Source organism: Paramacrobiotus metropolitanus, unplaced genomic scaffold (genome assembly GCF_019649055.1).
Source record: "Paramacrobiotus metropolitanus isolate TYO unplaced genomic scaffold, Prichtersi_v1.0 Parri_scaffold0000085, whole genome shotgun sequence".
In the NCBI taxonomy this organism is placed as follows: Eukaryota; Metazoa; Tardigrada; class Eutardigrada; order Parachela; family Macrobiotidae; genus Paramacrobiotus; species Paramacrobiotus metropolitanus.
Window position 1 is genome coordinate 33341 of NW_026570305.1, and position 24360 is coordinate 57700.

At 42.0% G+C, this 24360-nt stretch overlaps 1 protein-coding gene and 1 long non-coding RNA gene across 2 annotated transcripts; one reads left to right on the forward strand and one right to left on the reverse strand.

Moving 5' to 3' along the window:
• Positions 1-8260: 8260 nt before the first annotated feature.
• On the forward strand, positions 8261-9193 carry LOC129596063 (uncharacterized). Its single transcript, XR_008691380.1, has 2 exons — positions 8261-8393; positions 8574-9193. It is a non-coding gene; the product is annotated as an uncharacterized LOC129596063 (long non-coding RNA).
• Positions 9194-9658: 465 nt separating this feature from the next.
• Positions 9659-11172, reverse strand: LOC129596023 (probable G-protein coupled receptor B0563.6). The gene is made up of 4 exons (XM_055493178.1): positions 11027-11172; positions 10708-10851; positions 10385-10619; positions 9659-10060 (listed from the first exon to the last, which is right to left on the reverse strand). Exons 1-4 carry the CDS (start codon positions 11170-11172, stop codon positions 9659-9661), a joined length of 927 nt encoding a protein of 308 aa, XP_055349153.1.
• Between the last annotated feature and the right edge of the window lie 13188 nt (positions 11173-24360).

A 24360-nucleotide genomic window follows, 5' to 3' on the forward strand; every position in this document is an offset into this window, starting at 1 on the left:
GATTTTAAAATATGTCCAGTCGAATTGCTTATTCAGCGTTTCGAGAATGCAGCAATCTGCTCAGTTTGGAAAGGACGCAAGGTATGCTCATGGTATGTTGGCAGAACTGATGTAGAAGTATATGACATGGTGAACCGCTCGAAGATTACATTGTAAGCGGAAAAATTGCAAGACCAGTTTTTAAGGAAATATACCTCTATATATTTTGAGAGGTTACGTGGCATGCTTACAATACAACCAAATCGGCAACGGCTGCGGCGATCATGTACAAATTCGTGGTCGTTTGCCGTTTGGCGGAGATCAGCAAAATTAAATTCAGCACGTTGCCGATAGTGCAAGCCGCTAACAACACCGGGTATAAAGTGATGAACACCAAATTTGCTTGATCTCGCTGCGCCCTTGTGAAATTTCCAGACCACGGAACGCTTCGACGCCACGCCTGAGGATCGTCGTCCAGGAAGGCGTTTTGCGTTCCCACGGAAAAATTATACATCGTGTTAATTTCAACTGAATCGCTTGCGTTCATGAATCATGAGTATTGTATGTACACAGCATTTAAGAGCATTCAAATGTATCCAGCCAATTTCTGCAATAACGTTTCCAAAAGACAGCGGACACGGCTTCTATCCCGTTAAAACAAAACATCACATGACGTTCAGGAAAGCTCATTAATAATGCATGGCAGTAATTTTATCCATCGGTTGGATGTGTGCATACAAAATAGAAATTAACGTTTTCGAAGGCCATTGCGTCCAGGTAATGTGGACCAACATAAAGCGTAAATGGGTAACATAAAGCTTAAAAGAGAAATGACTAACCAGTGCCCAACACAGATGCACATCAAGCCATAGAGTTTAAAGGGCGATGACGCGGAGGATTCAGCTTGGAAGTCGGACATATACCAAAACATTACTTTTCTAACAGGGGATGAACGGCTAGTTCACCCCTGTGCGCGAACAGAAACGGAAACTGAACGCCAACACACTGCACACTTTATCTCTCTCTCATACAACACATCAAAGGCCACCGCAGCACCTTGCTGCGCGGCAAAAAGGAAAAAGCATCCAGCTCAGACGACGAAATCTAGCAACTCAAGAATCTACCAGATTTAGAATCTGGTAGATAGAGAAAAACACGGCAAAAACAGCAAAACAACCTAGCAGCCGCCTGTGCATGAGTGAACGGAGAAACCACTCCTCCTTACACTTTGCAACGCGAGCAGTTTATTATATAATTTCTGGAAAACGTAAGTGGTTGCATATACACAGTTTGCATTGGTTATTTTTGACGTAAAAGAAACAGTAAAATTAAAATGGCAGCATAAACGCAGATAAATTTTTGTTCTAATTTAGAAATGGACTGCAACACATAATATTTACTCAATAATATACGTACGGACAATAGGAGCGCCGCTATCAACTTTTTCTGAGTAGTTTAAATCCTTGTAGCATCGGATGTGGCAGCCATGTTTCTGAAAGTTGCAACCGGTAATTAAAGCACATGGAAAGAACGCTCTGTCGCACCGGTAGATAACATGAAAGTGGTGCTCGCAATGCAGGTACCTAACCAAGAAAAATTAGGACAGCTGTGAATTAAAGGTTTATAGGAACGCTGCAGTGCATAATCACCATCAAGCTAGAAAATTTGAATAATATTTCTAAGTAATTTGGTGCTGCATTGTGCCAAGAGGGTAAGATTAATCTGCTTCGAGAAATGGTTCCTTTCTCCAGAATCCTGAACGTGATGCCTGGGTACATAATTAGTGGGCGCACGGAAGGTTATTACTTCCGGACTGTACTGGAAATTAAAGTTAGCTGCCGTTGGGCGCTTTTGCTTTATTTTTGTTTTCTGTGATAATGTTGTGTAAGTCTGCAAGACGCCCGTCATCTGTAGGTACATTGCGGAGACCTTATTATACGCCACTTCAAGACCTTACAGCTTCAAGGGCGTACTATAGTGCGGATGTATGCCGAAACCAGCGGAACGTGATGATCTCTAATCGGTCTTGATTGGTTGTTATTTACTTGTTTCAGAGTCGGAAAGGAGAAGCTCGTATTAGACATGAAGTAGTGAAATGTCGAACAATTATAGCTCTATCAACCCCCTGACCTACAAGGGAAATTATTTTCGGTATCTCCACTGCAAGACTGCCTTACAGTAAGGGTTTCAAATATGGGTGAGACTATAGGCTTGCTTCACCCCAGTTGCTACAGGCACCTTTTTGCACCCTTTTCTATACATATATAAATCTCACCCCGTGTTTTCCTCGGACTATAGGCACCTGTTTCCTGTTCTCCGTTTTTTTTCCCAGAAGCCTAACAGATTTTCTAACAGGGTTTTTGGTTGACAAAGATTTTTTGACGATCTGACATGACTAGGTCATTTACATACAAATGCGTACTAGGCACTTCATCCGACAATGTGCCGGTTTGACTGATTTGAAAATGATTTGGCTGCTTTAGTGCTTTAATAATTTTCTGGCATTCCTGAGGTTATGGTGGTAATGATTGTGACCTTTTGGGTACGGACATCACGATATTTATAAACGCCCCGGCATCTTTCTTATGAATTTCGTTTAGTATGATTGAACATCCTTTGTTCTGTTCTTTTTACCTCGCTCCACTTTATCATACTTGGTCGTGTACTGTTTCGTGTGCGACGGGGTGCGCGAAGAGTGCCTATAGTCTAAGTGGGTGCGAAGGATGGTGCCCTATAGCCATTTCCTGTAAATATGCCGCGGATGAAAGCGATAATGTGATGATGATATTTTCTTATAAGGCATTTCCAGATCAGATAGCCGACGAAATACGTACCTCTGTAAGATTGATTATCTCACTTTCTGGTGCTATGATTATCTCGCCTTCTGGTAGTCTTGCGGTGTGATCTCGTACTGTAGCTGCAACTCGTTTATTCGGAAACTCTTATAACACGCTTTCAGGTCTATCGATATTATAGTCTACCATCTATCGTGCGGATTCCATAACAGACTCACACACGCATCCAACTTTTAATCTCCTTATAAAATTCTAGAGAAAGCCGATCCCGCTTTTCTTAAGTAGCGCATTAGTTTAACGATAACGAAGGGAAGCACAGCTGCAGTTTTTCGAGCAAAAGTAAATAATTTGTTGAACGGAACGTTTTCGGCTGTTCTTGGAATTTATTAGCGCTAGTAAAATTACCAATGCTGTTGCACGCGAAGAAACAACTAAAAAATTGTATGTACATATAAAGTAAATGATCGATATGTACGTGCGGTCAATTAAGTCAACCAACAGCTGTGAATGCTTCCTTCAAACTGAGGTGTAATGTACTCCTGTTAAAATGTGCACAGCGTGCCTGAAGAGATGCCTCCTGAGAGCTTGCCGGAAGAGCAACCTGCCGTACAAAAGCATCCTGGTTGTCCTGCATACGTATCATCCACGCAAAAGTTCCCGACGACAAAAAGCAGGAACTGTTGGCGGAGCGTGCGAGTAATCTTCCAAGACCTGGAGGTTCAGATAAGGTCGCTAATCGGGAGTCGTCGAGAAAGCAAGAAACCGGCGGCGGATAAGTCAACCTAAGCCAATCTACTGGTCGTTCGCTTTACTGGCTAAACATTCGGTCATTGCCACCGTCCTCGTAATGGCGTGTCTCAGAATTTTTTTGTTTCGTTATACTACGTACCAAGTGTTTGCTTATGCTCTTGCACATGTTTTTGATGTGAAATCCAAATCACTTCCGTTTCCGTGAACAGTGTTTCGTTTCTCGTGTTTACGCTAATATTATGCTTCGGTAGACTATTGCCATTCGGCGCTATGATCTTGCAATTGCATCTCATAATTGCAACTTGCAACTGCTTTGCAGAATCTCTCGTCCTGGAATGCTGCTCTACAGTTACTCGGGCACAAGATAAGTACCTGTGTTAACCAAGTTAAATACTTCAGGCGATTTTCTGGTCTACTAATAATTTTTCTTTCAAATACACCGTATACACAAAAAAGATTCCGTGGTTTATAAGAAACAAGTGATAAGACAACAAGTGTTTGAATTCTTTTATATTTTTGATTTAATGACAAATGTTATTAGAAGGATTTGATACAAAGTTTCCACAACAAATGACAAGACACTTGCCAGTATCTTGTTTGTTAGTCAGTATGGATAAAGTATGGAATTTGGTGCCTTTATACCTACGTTAAAAATAATCATAACAAGCAGCTACAAATATTTACAGCATGAGTCCAGATAATGGAGTCAATATCTATACCGTGCAAGGCTTGCACAACAAATTCAGCTTTGCAAGAGTGCTTTATGCTTTAAGCTTTAAGGCCCTTAACAGCTTTTCACAGTGGGCCGATTGTTGAGCTCCTCTTTAACGTTCCCATGCAGCCGGGATCGCTGCTGATTCCAGCTCCAACCGTTATCGGTCCACATGCGCCAGTTCCTCTTTAGCCATATCGGACACATCACTCCACCGAACACCCGCATGAACTGCGCCCGATACTTCTCGCTGACCGTCAAGTACAGGAAAAAATTGACGGAATAATTAGTCAGCATAGCCACATCGCAGAACGGGTTAACGAAGAGTCTAGCCGATTCATCAAAGTTGTAGACCTGGAAGGTGTCGGCCAGTTCCAAGAATTTGAATATCAAGACGGGGATCACAGTAATGAGATACAAGAACACGCTGCCCAGCAGTAGGTAGTTGCAGCTTTTAGACCGCTTGACGGAGGTCTTGGCTTGGGCGACCCGCTGCTGACCTATATCGGAGCATTGTTGGCGGCGTAGAGCGTTAATAACGAGTACGTTGATGCAAAGGAGTCCGAAGAATTTCAGAAAAGATATGACCACCTGTAAGCGCCCAGGCCTTATAGGAAACCGAAAAAAATGAGACATGCAAAAACCAGAAAGCGTTCGGTGCCGAATTTATATAAAATACAAAACTTTGTCATGCGATAACCGTTAAGTAAGATTAGCCAATATTTGAAGTGAATTAGTATGAAATTAGAAATATAATTAATTTGTTTAAAGTAAGTACTTACAGTATTTTGTTTAGTATGAGTACGTGACTGTACGTCCGACCTATCGCTTTAAAGGCAAATTTAACTACGAAATACGGCTACTCCATAAGCGGCTTGACTCAGCAATTTGTTTGCTTGTTCTTTTACCTCGGCGACATTTTGCGTCTCCGCCCAGTGTTTCAGCCAAATTGGCAATGCCGCGGGTGTCAACTGGTAGCGCCACAGATACCAGTTACTGACGAGATTGCCAGAATTGAAGACTATGGAGAACAACAGCAGCAGCACGATGACAATCCGCGCTGTCGTGGCACGTTGTACCCATTTAAAAGTGAGCAGTCGCGAGATGGCCAACAAAGCGATTCCAAGGAAAAGGCAAACAACACCCTATGTCACAGGGGACATTAACATTTTAGTGGTGACACAAAATAACCGGCGCCATCAGCAATGTTTTACATTCTCTTAGTTGTAATACATACGTAATACGTACCAATCACACATTTGAATGAAGATGTCTTGGATCGAAATCATATGCGCGCACCGCTAACGTAGTAGCGTAATTTTTTTTTTATAATAGGGAAGATGGAGGGTGGCGCTGGTGTTCCAGAGATATGGCGGAAAGAACACCCACCTGATTCAGTAAAATTGGAATTACACAGCTTTGCGAAAATAGCGTAGAACTCTTCAAGCTTTGATAAGGTCAAATCTGAAAAATAATGAATGGAAACGTCGAAAATTAAAACCAATTCTTAAGGCAACACATATACCGATACCGTATTCAAAGGTTACGTCACGTGCTTACAGTACAACTAAATCGGCAACGGCTACGGCGATCATGTACGAATTTGTGGTATTTTGCCGTTTGGCGGAGATCAGCACAATTAAATTCAGGACGTTGCCGATGGTACAAGCCGCTAATAAAACCGGGTATAAGGCAATGAACACGAAAGTTGCTTGAACTCGTTGCGCATGAGGGTGAAATTTCGAGACCATGGAACGCTTTGGCGCCATATATCCGGATCATAGGGGTTTGCGCTTCCATGGAAAAAATGTGCACTATGCTAATTTTAAGCGAATCGTTTGCGTTGAAGAACATCGTTGTAAATGTATCCGGGATATTCCTGCAATAACGTTTGCCGCAGAAACAGACACCGCTTTATCCCGTCCAAACAATCACAGCGTGGCGTTTATGATAGGTCACTGGTAATGCAAGGCAGGGATTTCTATCTACCGGTCCGGATGTGCCGCGTGCGTAGACAGAGCAGAGATTAATTTTTTTGACGGCCATTGCGTCCAGGTAATGTGTGCCAGCGTGAAGCATAAAGGGATCTCTAACTTAGCGTAAAGAGAAGCGGCTGCGCCCAACGGAGGTATGCATCAAGCCATGAAGTGGTCATTTACCAACACATTACTTTACAGCACCAACAATTTATCCCGGTGATTTCTGGTAAACGCAAGTGGTTGCACAGTCGTGTCTCAGCGGGAAGTATCACTTTTGGAAACGTTAAATGGGTGCCTAAATAACAGCAATAACCCCGTTAACACGAACGAGATGTAAGTACTTACTACGCGCAGCCACAATCGCAAGATGAAAACAGCATTGAAACGTTACAGTTGTGCCCAGTGACCCTGCTCCTAATAGTTTCTGACACTGAATTCAAGGGTCACATTTACACAGTTCCGCTTATTTCAATATAAATATACAGTAAAAGCAGTAAAAATGGAATAGTAACGATAACAATTTTCGGTCCTGATAACATTTTTCGTGCAGAATTCACTTACAGCGTACAGACAGACAACATAAAGATTAAAGCGTCGGTAATGACTCGCTATCGATTACTGATTGCTAGATGAATAGCATCGAATGGGGCAGCCATTTCACGAACGCCGCAGCCGATAATTAACACACATAATCCCGTAAAACGCGTAATCTTTGTCGGTGCTGAAAAAATGTGAATAATAATTCAGAGTAAATCGGTATGCTGCGTTGTACCAGGAGGGTAAGATTATGTTGCCTCGAGAAACGCTTGTTTTCTCCAGAATCCTGTAGGTGATCCATGGATACGTAACTGATGGACGCCTGCAAGCCGCAAAGTAAAAATATCCTGACTTTACCGGAAACCAACGTTAGATGCTTTTTCTTTATTTGTTGCTTCCGGGCTATTAAGAGTACAGTTCAAGTCGACAAGACAATCAGTCATCAGTAATTGCAGAGACCTAATTATACACCACTTCAAGACTTTTTACAGCTCCAAGGGAGTATTATAGTGCGGATGTATCCCGAAACCAGCGAAACCAGTGGGAGATGATGATTTTTAAACAGCCTTTATTGGTTGCTGTTTACTTGTTGTCAGAGGCGGAAAATGGAACCGCGTATCAGACATGAAGTGTCTAACCATTATGGCTCTTACGCCCTGATCCACATGGGAAATTGTTTCCGGTGTGTCAACTACAAGACGGCTTGCGCCTTGCAGTAATTGTTCTAAGTATACCGCGGCTGACAACAGTAGATCTTAATTTACTTACTGAAAGGCATACCGTATAGTCTGCAATTTGGATCAAATAGCCGGCGAAAAGAGCCACCGGCACCCACATTATCGCGGCTAACACTTCGTCGACCGTCACCAATAAAAAAAAACAAAATAAATCTAAGAAACTAAGAAACCTAGAAGCTAAGAAAATTACGACGGATTAGCTAAATATTAAGTCTACTTCGGTATTGCCGTCTGTACGAGCGTAGCGACGGTCGGCGAATTTCCGTCGACTAACGGGCGGGTCACCATATCAGCATCGCATTTGCTTAGCGATATGAAGAAAGGAAACAGCCGCAGTTTTAGGCTCTTTTCCGGGGGCAAAAGTAAATCTGTAGAAGAGATGGATTTTGAAGTTTTTTAGGAACTTATGGACGTAGTAAATCAATTTCCGCTATTGTACAGGAAGAAAAAATAAACAATTGTGTTTCGCAGATTTTATTGCGCTCTGTATTAGCTACTGTAGGATACTGTAATATTCAAGAGAAGTTGAGAACAAGGCACATGAATACGGTGATCATGATGCGGTAAGTAGATTCAGAAACGATGTACTTACCATTAGTCAACTTGGCTTTGTTATAATTGTTTTACCGCGATCGTAATGAATGATACGGTGCTTGCAAATTGCAATGTCAGTTATATTATTTATACTGGTTTTGACATCATACCCTCACTCATAAACGGGTACTGATTTTTGTTGATAACGTCATCGGCATTTCCCCAAAGCGATGAGACAGCTGAAGTTGGCCCATCCTATACGTTACCGTAGTGTAAATATATAATCGTTCTGTAATTAAATTTCTTGGTGGAAAGTGAAAACGCTTCAAGGATTCTCAACAGACAGACTTAGTCGCTTTATTTCTGGAAGGTAAAATACGAGTGTTGCCGTTAATTGTTTATAATGATATTAACTGTCTATAGCAATAAGAGAGTATAGATCTGTGCGACTTGCTAACAGCATAAAGAAATGCTTAGTAAAGAAAATTATCGATATTATTTGCGGTCAAGTAAGTTGATTGTGAAATGTTAAATGTTCGTTCGACTGCAGTTTGAGTGATTGACCGACACGTGCACAGCATGTCCGAAAAGAAGCCTCCCGTGGCCGCGAACATGTCCGAACAGAAGTCTCCCGAAAGCATGCCTGAAGGGAAGCCTGCCGCACAAAAACATCCTGGTCGTCCTGCATTCGTATCAACCGTTGCCGATGCCAGAGAATCTGGACGGGAAGAATTTTACGAAACATCAAAGAACTTCAGGTAAAGACACTAATGCGTTGCTGTTTACGCAAAACTCGCCGACGACAAGAAGCAGGAATTGCTGGCGGAGCGTCTTGGTAATCCTCCAGGTGGGGGGTTGCAGAACGTCGCTGATCGGGAGCCAAGAGAAAGCAAGAAGCCACCGGCAGATAAGTGAACTGCAGCCATGATTGGTCCGGCATCATTATTATGGAATGTCATATCCGCTAGAATTTTTTATTTTTATTGTAGTGGTTTCCTAATGCTGTAGGCTCTGCAGTGTGCAGTTACGAGTACATACTATTTGCGTTCCGTGTGAAGTTTTTAATACTCGTATACGTAATGGAGTGACTCCAGATCACTTCTGTTTTATTCAACAATTTTTCGTTTTTACTATTAGCCAAAATACAGGTTAAACACGCTTTTTCGCTTATACTGGCGGCGCCTTTTTTTGCAAACCTGAACGGAGGAAAAATTTATTAGTTTTTGACTGCGCGCACACAGAAGCGGAAAACTATAGGGGATCGGTAGAACGGGGTAGGTACTTCCTTCTGGTCGAATATACGAATCGTCGCGGTTAAAACAGCTGGCCACACTTATCGTCATTATACAAAACGATACATCGCACAGAGTAGTAGCAAAGTTGAAGTGGTAAAATTTGTTTCTGTTGAAATGTATATATTACATATAGTATGCCATCGAAGAGCGCTAGTACAAAGTAGTAGTTTAGATATACGAAGTACATTCTGTATAAATCATGCTCCGAAAACTATTAAGAGTGCTTTTATTAGCTTCTAACAGTGGAACGACTATTCAGTTTCTTTAACATTCCCGTGCAACCATGATCGTTGATGATTGCTGTTCCAGCTGCTATCCGCGTACTTGCTCCAGTTCCTCTTCAACCACGTCGGGCACAGCACTCCCCAAACAGCCGCATGAACTGCACTCGGTAATTCTCGCTGACGGTCAAGTACAGGAAAAAATTGACGGAGTAATTGGTCAGCATAGTCACGTCGCAGAACGGCGTCGCGAACAGCTTGGCCGAAGGGTCAAAGTTGTAGACCTTGTATGTGTCGGCCATTTCTAGGAATTTGTACACCATGCTGGGGAGCAAAGTGGTCAGGTATAAGGCCACACTGCCCAGCAGCAAATGGTTGCTACTTTTAGAACGCCTAAGAGATGTCACTGCTTGGGCTGAACGCTGTTGACCGATGTCAGAACGTTGTTGGCGGTTGAGAGCGCCGATAACCAGCACGTTAATGCACAGAAGCCCGAAGAACTTCAGAAAAGACACAACTACCTATAACCATCCAGGTCTCATAAGTAAACGACGAAGGCAGTAGGAGATACAACTATACTAAAAGCGTTTGCTAACGAATTTGCAACGATAAAGTGTAGGTACTAATTTGATACATTGTACTTACAATGTAATTAGAATGCACGGTTTTTGACTGAAATTGTAAAGGCAAGTGTTTTCATCTATGAACGTAATGAATTTAATTGCACAGTCCAGCGACTGCTCGTACCCTAATAGTTATTCTTTCACGTACAACCAGGCAAATACGGCTACCATACCTACTACAAGCCATCACATTCAAAAAAGCGTAAATTTGTTTGGTCGCACCTCTGCGGCGTCTTGTGCCTTCGTCCAGTCCTTCAACCAAGCCGGCAGCGTCCCGATTGTCAGAGTGTAGCGCCACAAATACCATTCACGGAGGAAGTTGCCAGAATTAAATACTATGGAGAACAGCAGCAGCACTATGATGACAATCCGCGCGGTGGTGGCACGCTGAACCCATTTAAAGGTGAATGGTCGTGCGATGGCCAGTAAGCGTTCCAGGGAAAATGCAGTTAACACCCTAATGTCATATCAAGGCACGCATCCATTGCTAGTGACCCAAATTAACCGGCACCTTCGCAAATGCGTAAAATCGTCGCAATACGTACCAGTCACACATCTGAATGAAAGTTTCTTGGATCCATATTGTGTACGGCAGCGCTGCTGACACAATAGCCCAATTGTGCCTGTTCTTGTACGGAAGGTGGAGGGTGGCGCTGGTGTTCCACAGATAGGGTGGAAAGAATGTCCAACTGATTTAAACAAAAAGGCATTACACATATAGTACGAGAAGCATTGAAGTCCCTCAGTAAGAAACAGGTACCAGGTGTGCAGTGTGCACACCTCTATGCCTGCTGCAAATATTAAAGAAACAAATTGATGATGCAAAACGTACAGGTACAATCTTAAGAAGTTTCGTAAGCATACCTGAGTACAATTATATCGGCAATGGCTACAGCGATCATGTACGCATTCGTGGTCTTCTGGCGTTTGGTGGAAATCAACAAAACCAAGTTCAGTACGTTGCCAATGGTACAAGCCGTTAATAACAGCGGGTACAAGACACTGAACATGATATTCGCTCCATTTCGTTGCGCCACGGTAAAATTTCCAGACCAGGAAACGTTTTGCCGCCACGCTTCCGCGTTTCCTCTAACTTCTTTGGACAAATTATGCACAAAATCGACTGCAGAAGGATCACTCGCGTTAATGAACATTCTTGTAAATTTATCCAGAACAGTTCTTCCAGAACGTAAGCTAAAGTAACGGCTTATACGGCAGACGCGGCTTTTATCCCGTCAGAACAATCGTCGCATGACTTCAGAAGGTCATTAATAATCCAAAACAAGGGGTTGTATCCACCGGCTGGATGTGCGCATACACCACAACGATTTACTTTTTTTGTATATACGTTACGACCAACGTAAGGCGTAAACGAGGCTCATTAAACGCATAGTAGAATACGTAACAAGTGTCCAGCGGAGATTCTCACCAAACCATAAAGTTAAGCGCATGTTGACGCGGAAAACTCAGCGGGGAAATAAGTCATTTACAAACACATTGCTTTACAGCATCAATTTATCCCGTTAAATTCTAGAAAGCGTAAGTGGTTGCACAACCATGAGTAAGTGGAAGTTTTGGCTTCCGGAAATGTTAAATATGTAATAGCATCATTAGTCCCATTAACCCAACAGAAATGTGCGTACTACGCGGAACCACAGTCCGGGAGGCTGCAGTGAAAAGTTGCGGTTTGGGCAGAGTGACAAGGATACTACCTGGCTCTGTGCCGAGTTATATTCAAGCAATTCAGCTTATAATTTTCAGACATGGATTTGAAACGGCAAAATGAAACAGTATATAAAGCGATAATATTCTACTGTTTTATTGGAAGAACTGACTAACGTAACTGCAATACCAAACATCCATTTCAGGCAACAGAGAGCGCCGGTATTGATTTTCTGATTATTTCGAGGAACCGTGTATTACCAACGCCGCAGCCGGCAGTTAATAACTTAGTAAGATATATGGAAAAACGTTCTAACGCGCCGATGCCTGTACTTCTACTGATAAAAACGGTAGTCGCAGTGCATCGCAGATGTATAAATACAGAGAAATTAAGACAGCGCAAAGTTTAAATGAGGATTTTCAGGATACCTGCAATGCACAATCACCGTCGAAGCAGAAAAATTTGAACAATATTTCAGAGTAATTCGGTAGGCTGCATTGTGGCAGAAAGGTAAGATTAATCTGCTCTCAGTAACGCTTGCTTTCGCATCCTGTACGTGGTGCATGGATAATTAGTGGCTGCATGCAAAGATACATACCCGGACTTAACTAGAAAATTCATCACTGGCTGCTCGTGTTTTATTTGTTGTTCTTCCGGGATACTGTGCAAGGTACCCCACCCGTCATCTGTAAATACAGAGACATAGTTATCCGCCACTTCCAGGCCTCTTGAAGCTACAGAGGCGTATTACAGTGCGGATGTAGGCCGAATCCAGGGAAATGTGATGATCTCTAATCAGCCTTTATGGCTGTGCAGTTTATGTGTTTAAGATTTCAGAAAGAAACCTCGTATCGGACATAAAATGAAATGTCTAAAGATTCGTTTTCATCGCCCTGACATACTTGTAAAATTGTTTCCGGTAGCGCCACTGCAACAATGTATGTAAGGGTTTTGCGTGTACCACTCTAAAACCAAACAGTATCATAATTTCTTATGAGATATGATTTGTGTCAGGCAGCAGACGAAATGTGTACTTCTATAATTCTATTATCTTAGTTTTTGTAAACTGGTCCCCTTGCATTACTTTGTTCAATACGTATTGATCAACATTAAAGGGAACTTGGGTATCTATTTCAAAACCTCTCTGTCTGGCGTAATTATTTTGCACTATGAACTGTATTACGACCAGTTTCATTCAGTAACGCTGTCAGGTCAACCGATAGTCGTCCTCGTGCAGATCTAATAAATAATGCACATGTCCAACTTTTGAGAGTTTATGAAATGCTAAAAAAAGGTTGTAGGGTGCACTAAGCATTAGCCGTTTAGACTGCATTTGCGCCCTTTTTTTACTGCAATGCGAGAACGGTGTAATAATTACTCGTATTATCGTTCAGCAGTCGTATAAGATGATCATCGAACTGCGAGACGGCAGTATGTGTTCAGTATTTGCGAGATTGACGGTATTTGTTCACACAGCTACGAGAGATACCTTATACACAAATATATGTAAAGGCATTACAAATAACAACAGCGATTATCTGTGACACTGATAACCAGCAAAGTAAATTTTGGACGCATTTGTAATGATTAATTTGAATGGGTCAGTACGGTGCAAAATCCGTGCAGGTGTAGGGTTGGATCGTTGGTAATTATGCCGCTGATAAAGGGCTCAGTAATCGATATGAGTCTCTATTTTCACTGATTAGCGTTTCATTGGTCCTGCTGTATGTAAACGGTTAACTCTTATAATATTTACCGTTTATTTACGATCTGCTCATTACTTTGGTACTGGCTTTGAGAAATTACCGACGGTTAATAATCTGCTTTCGTGCACGGTCAGTTTTCAAGTGCTGCGACACAGGCAAAAGCGTAGTTTTGCTTATAATGAGTCAATGATTACAACGGTCAATGATGGGCGTGTAGCGATTTCCGACTGGAAGGAATCACAGCTTTCAAGGGAAACTACGCGCTAACACAGCTCGTTAGCTCCAAATAATCCAGTGCTGTTTACGCCGCAGAATTACTGGATAACAAGAAACGTGGCGTTGAAGCAGATTAAGCTACCAATGGAAGAACACTCGAACGCACTCATCAACCAGCTCAACCTTCGTTTTATGGCGCTGATTCCCGGACCCAGAAGAAACCAAGAAAGGGTGCTTGTGCAATGTAACCAAGAGCCAGGGGATCCACTAGTTGAGGAAGATCCGGGAGAGTTGCAAGAAGGGCAATTGCTGCCGGCGGCATGCGGCGATTCCACGAGAACATCGTTAAGCATTATGGTGTTGAGGTCGTCGAAGGGACACGCCTGGAAGAACCGCAGTTTCTATCAGAATGGAATACTTAACAGGTATGCATACATTAGCTGTAGTTTTTTCATGCTGCTACTTAGATGCGAGTGCCATCAAACCCTACGTGAAACAGTTGGGCATGTCTTAAAGGTCATATACCAAATATCGCGCAAACTTTTCGAGGTTTTATTTTGAAACATAAAAATGAGACTAATGGAAAATCTTTAAAAAAAAAACTTTGCAAAATGTATTAAATCAAATCCAAAGAAATTTATGATTTGACAGAATTTTCGATTGGTTAAATATTTATTTAAATCGTACGATACTTCATTATTTGAGATTTTTCTGCAATCCAGGCAGCACCTTGCAAACCATCGCAAATGGACGGCCGCTGACAGAAATGGAACTGGCGAAATCGGTCGACAGATCCTTCGTGGACTGTCGTTTCTTTACCAGCAACAGTACGTCCATCGAAACCTCGACGACACCCATATCGTCATTACCGGTGACCAAGCGAACCTCACCAGCGGATATCAAATGTCAAGATTATCGGCTTCGGAACCGCAAAGCAGTTGCTGGACAAACAAACCAACGTACACGATATTTCCTTCCAGTCAGCGGAGTGCCAGTTTATACCGCTCCCGGAGATGGTGCAAAGTACTTCGAATCCGATGTGGAAGTGGGTAGAGCACTGACATCTGGAGCTTTGGGGTACTGCTTTTATCAGCGGCCTGCAGAGGTGAAGTCCAGCGTTTGCGGGATTTCAGTGATCTTGCAAAGGCGCCGGTTCCGTTGAAGGGGTAACAGATATGACCTCATGGATTTGATTCTACCGGTGAGAAACGATGTAACGAATGGACTTTCGCCGGATTACACCGTGTTAGCGAATACGGATATGGGCAACCTCAAGACATTTATAAGCAAATGTCTGGTGCGGGACAAGAATCAACGGCCGACTGCGGATGCTTTGCTCAGTGATCCGTTTATAGGTGTTTCAGAAACCATGCCCCATTATACTACGTCAATGCCATTACAAACCAGTATCGTCATGGAAAACGAAGTGGGCGATGTTCACGACGGTGCTCCGCGTCCAGCCAAATTTACAGGAAAAGAAGCCTGTGAAGCGCATGAAATGCAAGGGCTTTTAGGACTGAGCCGCAAGAATCGGATAGGTGTATCAGATTGTTTAGCTTTAAGGTTCTATCTTTTGGTTTGTTCATAAAATAATACTTTTAATTTGACCACAAACCGTGCTGACGAGCGCGCACCAAAACAATTTCCAACGATTACTACAAACGATTTAAAATTGGAATTTATTACCTGCTGTTCTGCTCATGCTGTAGTATTATTTCGGTAATTAATCGTAAGCAGTCTCCATGCTTTTTACAAGTAAGAAGTAAGTAAGAAGTACCGTCGCCTACTATAATTCTTTCCGTGATCCTTTAGGTAAAAATGATATGGTCTGTCTTATCGCAAGAGTCGTAGCTGTGCCATTGTATCATCAGCACAAAACTCCTCAGCGTCACCTTAGTTAACCACGCTCTGATAAGATTGCTTTATGTGCGTGCAATAACAAGCTAAAGCGCAGCGAAAAAGCGATACGACCTTCATTCAACGGAGGTATTCCAACCATATTCCTGTAATCTACGTACTGTATAAACAGTTATCGATACCGTAAGAGCAACCATGCCAACGCGACCATTGGTAAAACTTACTGATCAAACAACTTCGCACAAGTAAAGATGCATTCTTTAGAGTATAAGGTAAAGCTTTAATTACCGAATTCCAGTCTGAGACTGCTCTTTGTCTGCGGTTGTGCGTAGTGGACTGTCGTTCGAGCCTCTGCAGTTTCAGTTTCTAATAATGATACGTAATTACGCCTTCACTGAGGGTCCGCATACCTATACGTACAGTATAGTTCGTGAAATTGGTCGAGGAGGATTTGGTACAGTGTCGGAAGCCACCGAACTTAAAAATGGCGCTTCTACAAACCGACGTATTGCCGTTAAGGAAACACTCACAAAGAGCCGGAAACAGGAAGCATTTTGGGAAGCGTATCAGAGAACTGCGAAATATTCGTCTTATTAAAAGCCGAAACGTTACAGTGTATCAAAGCCAAATTAGAGCAGTTGACGACTGATATGCAACCTTTCATCCGAACAGTCATAGTCATGGAATACTGTGAAAAGTGTTACGTGCTACGGTAGTTGTAATGGTAAGATTGAGTTGCCGGAAAATGTAAAAGCAAACTGCTATACACAGACAGAATAACAGAAAACAGTAGTTGTATTTTTGAAAGGTCACAATGCCCTGCATGTTTTTGTCGGCAGCTTGGAATCATATATCAAAGCAAATCCAAACTTGCCAGATGACCAAATCAAAGATCTAATCCAGCAAATTCTCAACGGCTTAATGGACATTCACAACCATAAGGTCATCCACACCGATCTGAAAACCGCAATCGTGTTGACAAGTGACAGTGGTGCTCTATATGGAATAACCGCCAAAATCACCGACGTGGACGATCATTTTGCTCTGATGGCAACCATAACGAAGACTAACGAAGCAGCCGGTATTTGCAGAGGTACAGTTATGTTCATGTCACCTGAGATGATAACCGGTGGTACAAACGGTTACGCCATCGGAAAGAAGACCGACATCTGGAGTATGGGATGTATCATTGTGGAACTGTACAGAAAGCAGGCGCCTTTCCGCTTTTTCAAGATCATTGACGGAAGATCGAATCCGGCCGATATGCTGTTAGTGGATAGAGCTCACCCGGAAACGATCAAGGCGTTTGTCGCTGAGGAGGAGTTCCCGAAATCCCTGGGAGCTTGCCGATGTAGTTAGGACAACAATTGAAAACTGTTTCCAGAAGGATCCTCGTAAGCGGCCTAGCGCACGGATTTACTACATGGAGCTGTTTCAAAACGAAAATTCCCTTCGAGAGGCAGGGGAACCGACACCCGCCAAGGTCGGTTACTTACGTAAAATATTACCTGAAATTTAAAGATTCACTACAATACAGAAGCAAAGCTGATAGAGCATCCCAGCTCGAATTGCTTATTAAGCTCTTCGAGTAAAATCCGACGACTGAAGCGATGTGGGTCACAAAAGCAGCAATAGTTGTGAATTTTGCAGTTATGTACCAGGATCGAGAAACTACTTTAGAGCGCGCTTTTGTCTATTACGCGTTCTGGTTGCCCCGTACGTAGGAAAGGCAAGCATAATAACTACTCTAGAGTCATGTTCTGACCATCCTACGCTTAATCCGCGGCAAGCTGGCCTAAATAGGCAGCCACCTAGTCACTACATGATAAACCGATTAGACAGCACTGATTACAACAAATCACTAATATTGTTACATGAGTACATACTTACTTTATGTGAGGTGTCATTGTGCCCATGCTGACATACCGTATTATTATCATTTACAGCTACAACAGCAGTGAATGTAGAGTTTGCGATGTGGAGAATCAATTCCACGACCTAACTACGAAATGAAATGGGACTGTGGTGTAAACTGTGCCGCGCGGTCCTAGTGCACCACACACGCACACGCATTTCCCGTATCACCTCTACGCTACTGAAGTGGTCCAGGTCAAGAAGAACATCGATCCCGGTCAGCCGCTGGACGAGAAGTACCGCCGCATGCTGCTGAAGTGGTTGCAGCAAGGCCAAGCAACGGCCCAACAGAATCCTCTTGCAGCCTTGGTGAGCTCTGTTGGCACATTCTTGTTGGCAGCACCTGCAGCGCCCCGGATGTCCTCACTCCTTACCCTCTTCCTACCGATCATCGGGCCGTCGTATCCTGATGTCGCTGCATGGATGAATAAGTACACCCATGAATACGAATACGTGTGTGAAGGACGCGCCACCTGGCCGACGATTAAGAAGCAGTTAGATCGCCGGGAGCCGGTTATTGCGCAAGTCTGCCTGGGAGATGTCGAGATCAGCGAAATGGTGAGGCAAGCGGCGTATGCGTGTGGGTGCCAGGATTTTTACCCGCGAACCTTTCCGAATATCTATTCAGTTATTTTACGCGGATACGAAGGTAGCGCCTAACGGCGACCCACTCATGTTGACTTATACTTTGCCAGAAATTTATTCTGAAAGTGGTGTTCGAATTTATTTCTGCAGTAGCATTACACAAAGTAATTTGCTGAACAAAATCAGCAGGGTAGAAACGTAGAGGTTCTGGTTAGATAAAATTGGACATGCCATAATTATTAACATAATTAGTATATTTATGAAACATTCAGCATTGTATCAAGAAATAATTATATATATCAGAACCTATCGAAAATACCAATTAATATTTTCTGAGTATCTAGAAATATATTTACATTTTAAAAATGGTCACTTCTATGCGCCCGGAAAGTTTCCGGGCGCATAGTTAATTTGATATGCGCCCCGAAATTTCTTGGCGCGTAGTCGATTTGCTATGCGCCCGGAAATTCGTCGCCGAAATTTGTTAAGGCAATGCAGATTTGTTAATCTAGCACCCAATGCCCTTACAAATATAATTATTTCATAATTTTTAATGTTGTACGTATTTCTAGGTAATGTGCGATGAATACATATGTTTTGTTTGCAAAACTCCAGATTACTACAAGGTTCTGAAATTGTTAGTGCTTACTAATTTTACTTTCAAAATTGTAAAGCAACAGTCCAGTCAAACTATAACGTTCATATTTTCTTCATCCAAAAGATGTTTCAGGTGTTCATCCAAAAGGTGTTTTTTAAGCTAAATAAGTACTATTTAAAAGGACCTTATATAGTTCCGTAACCATGTACTTTAAACGTGAAAATGCCCTTGAAAATGGACTCCATATTTATTGTACACTGAAACATGCCGTTCTGAAGACGGCGTGTTGTGATCCGACGAAGTATAACGCAGGTTAAAAATTTGTTTGCCGTTAAACTGGGTTGGACGTTGAATGTGCATATTCCAGAAGGTTGGTAACATGTGTCACGAGTATGACTGGTTGAAGTACAGTTTGTATGGACAGTCATATCGTGATATTACCGGAAGGATCAGTGTATGAATCATTGCCTTATCGATTTGTATAAGTACATTGTGGACAGACAACAGACAGCAATAATCGGAGTACATATGTATGGGTGCTGAGATTGTCCTATGAGAACCACAGGAAAAAGACCAAGGAAGTGGCCAGAAAGTGTCAACCAATTAACATCGTGTTAAGTGGACTTTAATCTCTAAAAAAGTGGTCGATAAAAGCTTGTCCAATGTTTTGTCTATGAGTACATATTATTTTAGAGGCGTGTCATTTGTGTGTTTTGTAAAATGCATGAAAGATCACTGTTGAGTGTGATGGAAGAAGAGCAAGTCTGAAGAGAGTTAGTTATCACCTTTCAACTGTTGGATAGTGGAATATTTTCTATGGAAGCTTTTCTATAGTCTAATAGTAGTCCAGTGATGACTGTGTTTTGATTAACTAATAAAGGTCAACGTGGTCAGGTCGATTGGGTTAGCGTCGCATCTGAGTTAGCTATTCAGTAAAGGTCATTCGCCACCATAAACCATCAGTAGCTTTACGCTATCTGACATGGAGGGCATTTGGTGGTGAAGTTGTGGCATGGTTCCTTGCTAGAGTCGCAAATTTTATTTGTTTTAATTCGACGTGATTCAATGTTTTGTGGGTGACCTTTGCCATATTGTTGCACATTGGTGTTCGGTTGGATACCACCGTACGTCGGACCGGGTTGTTTCACACGTCAGCGAGCGAGATTCGGTTGACCACTGGGTTTTCTCAGTGTGACGGTCTCGGTTTGGATCGCAGCAAAGCAAACAAGTTGGGTTCTTTGTTTGAAGAAAAGCGTCAGCCATGATGGATGGTGTAAGTCAGAAATCAATACTTGTCGTCTAGCCAGCATGCTCTCACGTTTCGGAGTCAAATGAGTCATTCTGTCTGTGAGGAGCCGGGTCGTGTTGTTTTGCATGTTGCTTTATTTTCTGCATGAAGATTCTCACTTTTATCTTTGGTTTTACGTGACATTCAATGGCACGCCAGCGAGTGCTGTACAAATTGAGGTTTTTCTTAATAACGGCGAGTGGCGTGATAAGATAGAAACTGAAGTGAGCTGCAACGGACCGCAACAGTTAGTGCGTTATGTGAGCAGTGTGTGTGCATATTTTTCGTGTGAGTAGAGTAGAAGTTGTCAGTTCAGATGGAACAGTAAGAACAATGTATCCACTGAATCAGGAAGTCATGCAGGCATAACGTTTAGAAGTTCTGTCTCAATCATGAATATTATTCTTGAAACTGTGGCATTTTAATTGCTTTCGTAACCATGATCTTGACCGGCATATTTCGTATTTGTCAACAGCTTTTGTGATTCCGATTTTAAAAAAAAAGAGTAATTATGGAGATCATGAAAACAGCGGCGGAAATTAAGTTGCGGCAAGACTAATTAATTACAATGCTGATTACAAGTCAGTAAATAGTCTTATAAATAATTTCTCTTCTATTTGCTGATATCGAAGATACAATGTGTATTATCAAAGGCTATGCCAGATACAAGAAAGATAGCGCCTTTAACACACGTAAGTCACAGAGAACTTATTGATAAATCTGAAGCAGCTATTAAGAGAAAGAATAAGATTAAACCAGGAAGCACATCTGAACCAGCAAGTTCTTCTAAATCGGACACAAAAGATTTAAATAGCACTTTTCTGGATGCTCAATCAGATTTTTTTAATTTGCAAACTCAAGATTTTCAGCTGCGAAAGATAGATGTAGTTAATGTGGCGGATAATAAGGCTAATGAAGAAGCATTAAACGGTGAAATAGAGACGTACAAAATTAAAATGGATGCAGAGGCGGTAAAAAAATTGGCGGATGCTTTAGTAAAATTAGAGCCCAAAGATGTGGAGAAAAAGTTTCATCTAAAAGATTTACCTACATTCTCGGGTCAATCCCACGAATCTGCAGAAGAATTCCTAATTAAGTATAATCTATTTGGAGAATACTTAGAATGGGATGATGACAAGTTTAAGGAAATATTTCCGATGTGCTTGAACAAAGATGCTATAAAGTGGTTTACCACTAATAAAAAATAAACTGCGAAGTTGGAATGATATGAAATCAGAATTCATCAAAGCATTTGGAAAAAGCGCATACGATCTAGATTTACAAAAGTTGGATATTTCTAAAACCCAACCAAAACCCTTTGGGTTATATTTTGAAATTCTGGATTATATAAACATTACCAATCCTACAGCTACTGAGCAGGAGAAAGTTCGAGTGATTTTCGAACATCTTCCACCAGAGCTTAAAGCTGCAGTAATTGAGAATAAGCCGGACACTGTAGATGAATTTATTGAAAAATTAAAGGACGTCAAAAGAAAACAGCAATATTTGTCAGTTGCTGATAAGAATTTTACTAATAAGCTGGAAAAATCTTTGCAAAGCAGTGGTAAAAACGAGATTTACTTTCAGTCTCAAGAAGATAACAGTCAACTGGCGGCAAAAGTGAATCGCATGGGCCAAGAACTCAGTGACATGAATAAGCGACTAGAGGATAGGCGACCGGTACAGGAACGGTTCGAACCTAGAAACAATAATTTTGGTCGCAGAGGTAATGGACCAAACCGTAATGACTTCGGCAATAGCAGAGCTGTATTTGACCAAAGGTCTTGTTATCTTTGCGGAAGGCAGGGGCATTTAATGAGAAATTGCAGAATGAATAATACTGTAAACAGGCAATTTATGGCGGGTAACAGTTTTCAACATAATTATAGACCGAGGCCTCAGTGGGGACAGCAGGGTAGATATGGAAATCAGCCACCCTTTATTCGTACCAACAGCCAAGGTATATGCCAATGTCGTATGAGCAATCGGCACGACCAACAATGAATAGACCGGCTTTACCTATCCAATATGTGCAGGATATACAGCCGCAACCTACTCAGACTAATGTGCCGGCTAGTTCGGCACAAGTTCCGTTAAACTAGAAGCGCCCAATTGGGGGGCAGGCAGTTGGCGCGAGGACGATTTTTTGCCCATTTACTTACTGCGAGGTGTCGTATGTTGTAATGTTAAAGTAAATGCTAATATAGTAGCAGAGGCTGTTATTGATACCGGTAGCAGCATTTCAGTAGTTAGCGGCGAATTTGTTAGCAAAAATGAGATAGATACTGTTGACAGCGAGGGCCCTGCGCTGAAAATGGTAAACGGAGCCGTGTTATCGGCTACAAAAAAGTGTGAGTTGGTAATCAATATGTTAGGATGTGAATTTGTTGGTCGATGTGTGGTATTGGATAGCTTTCCGCATGACCTTTTACTGGGTGTTGACTTTTTGTCAACAACGCCTTTTTGGGTGTGCTTCGATCGGGCAATTATCGTCAACGCAGAAGACCCAACTAATATTATTTCACAAGATTTAAATAAAAATTTTTTAAGTGACCTTAATGGTTTAGTAACCACGATTGGACCTTCAAAGGACGATGTGGTAAGAAACTGGTGGATGGGGACGCCTGTCAACCAGATAATATCTAGTGCCACCAGTTCTCAAGACAGATTTATCATGGGGACGCCTGTGATTGATCTTTGTCAGGAGGTACCGGGAAAAGCCAGCAAAGTCAAAGAAATCCAAATGGTTGAAGTAACTGACAATAAAGTTACTGAAGGGAATAAAAGAACGGAATCAAAGGAATTAATAAAATTTGATGAAAACCTGAACGAAGAGGAAGATAAACCCGAGATGTATTGGCCGGTCGATAACGGTGACGAGCCCAAATCAGATGCCAGGGTATGGCAGGTGGTTAATATTAATAATGAATTGACCGAGAAGCAACAACAGCGAATTAAGTCGATTCTTAATAAATATCGCTCTGTTCTTCCAATTGGGGAAGACACTTTGGGCTGCTGCAAGCTTAATATATTTCATGAAATTGACACAGGAAATAGTCTACCAGTAACATCTCCTGTAAGGGGGTATTCTAATTGGGAACTAGCCGAAATTACCAAACAGGTAAAAGAAATGTTGAAGTTGGATGTAGTGGAGCCATCTAATTCAGAGTGGAGCTCCAACATAGTACTGGTTAAGAAAAAACCAGTACCGGGCCAGCCACTGAGTTGGCGGATGGCAATTAATTATAAACCGTTAAATTCAATAACGAAACCATGCAAGTATCCAGTTCCAAATGCCCAGTCTTTATTTGACAAATTGTTAGGGGCTAAAGTTTTTTCTGGACTTGACTTATGCAGTGGTTATTGGAACATTCTGGTAAAACAAGAAGACAGACCAAAAACCGCTTTCCGGGTTCCTGGACCGGAAGGCGGGGTATTCCAGTTCAAACGAATGCCTTTTGGTCTACAAGGGGCTCCCGGCACCTTTGCACGCGTCGTTGACGCCATGTTTGCGGATATAGCGGGAAGTTTTGTCTTACCCTATTTTGATGACTTTACGATATATGATAGACAACTGGAAAATCATTTTGAGCATTTGGAGGAAGTAATAAAGCGCGTTGCGGTGGCAGGAATGAAACTGAAGATAGAAAAATGCTCATTTGGATATTTTAGGTTAAATTTTCTAGGTCATGAAATCTCCGGCGACGGTATAAAGCCAAACACGGACAGGGTAAAAGCTATTAAGGAGTTGCAGGTTCCTAATACTGTTCGAAAACTCAAAAGCTTTCTAGGTCTAACCGGTTATTACCGTAGATTTATACAGGATTATGCCACTATTGCCGACCCGTTAACGCGGCTCTTATGTAAAGACGAAAAATTTGTTATTGGTGAAAGCGCGTTAGCGGCTTTTGAGGCTCTTAAAAATCGATTAGTGCAAGCACCAATATTAGCCTTTTTCAACCCTACGTTGCCTCTAGAGCTGCATACGGACGCAAGTTGCGTGGGATTGGGTGCGGTACTAATGCAGCTACAAGAAGGTACCCTTAAAGTAATTGCTTATGGTAGCAGAACTCTCAGCAAGTGTGAAAGGAATTATGCCGCCACGCATTTAGAGCTGCTAGCGATCGTATATGCTATTGAAAAGTTTCATACTTACTTAGCAGGCGGTCTCCCGTTTACAGTGATAACGGACTGCTCAGCAATCGGTTACTTAATTAAAGCAAAAGATTTAAACGGAAGGTTAGCCAGATGGCTACTCAGACTAGCACCATATCAGTTCGAAGTTAAATACCGTAAGGGAAAAGAAAATGTAGTAGCAGATTGTCTGTCAAGACATCCTGTAGATGCTTTTTTTCTTCGAGAGGAATATGA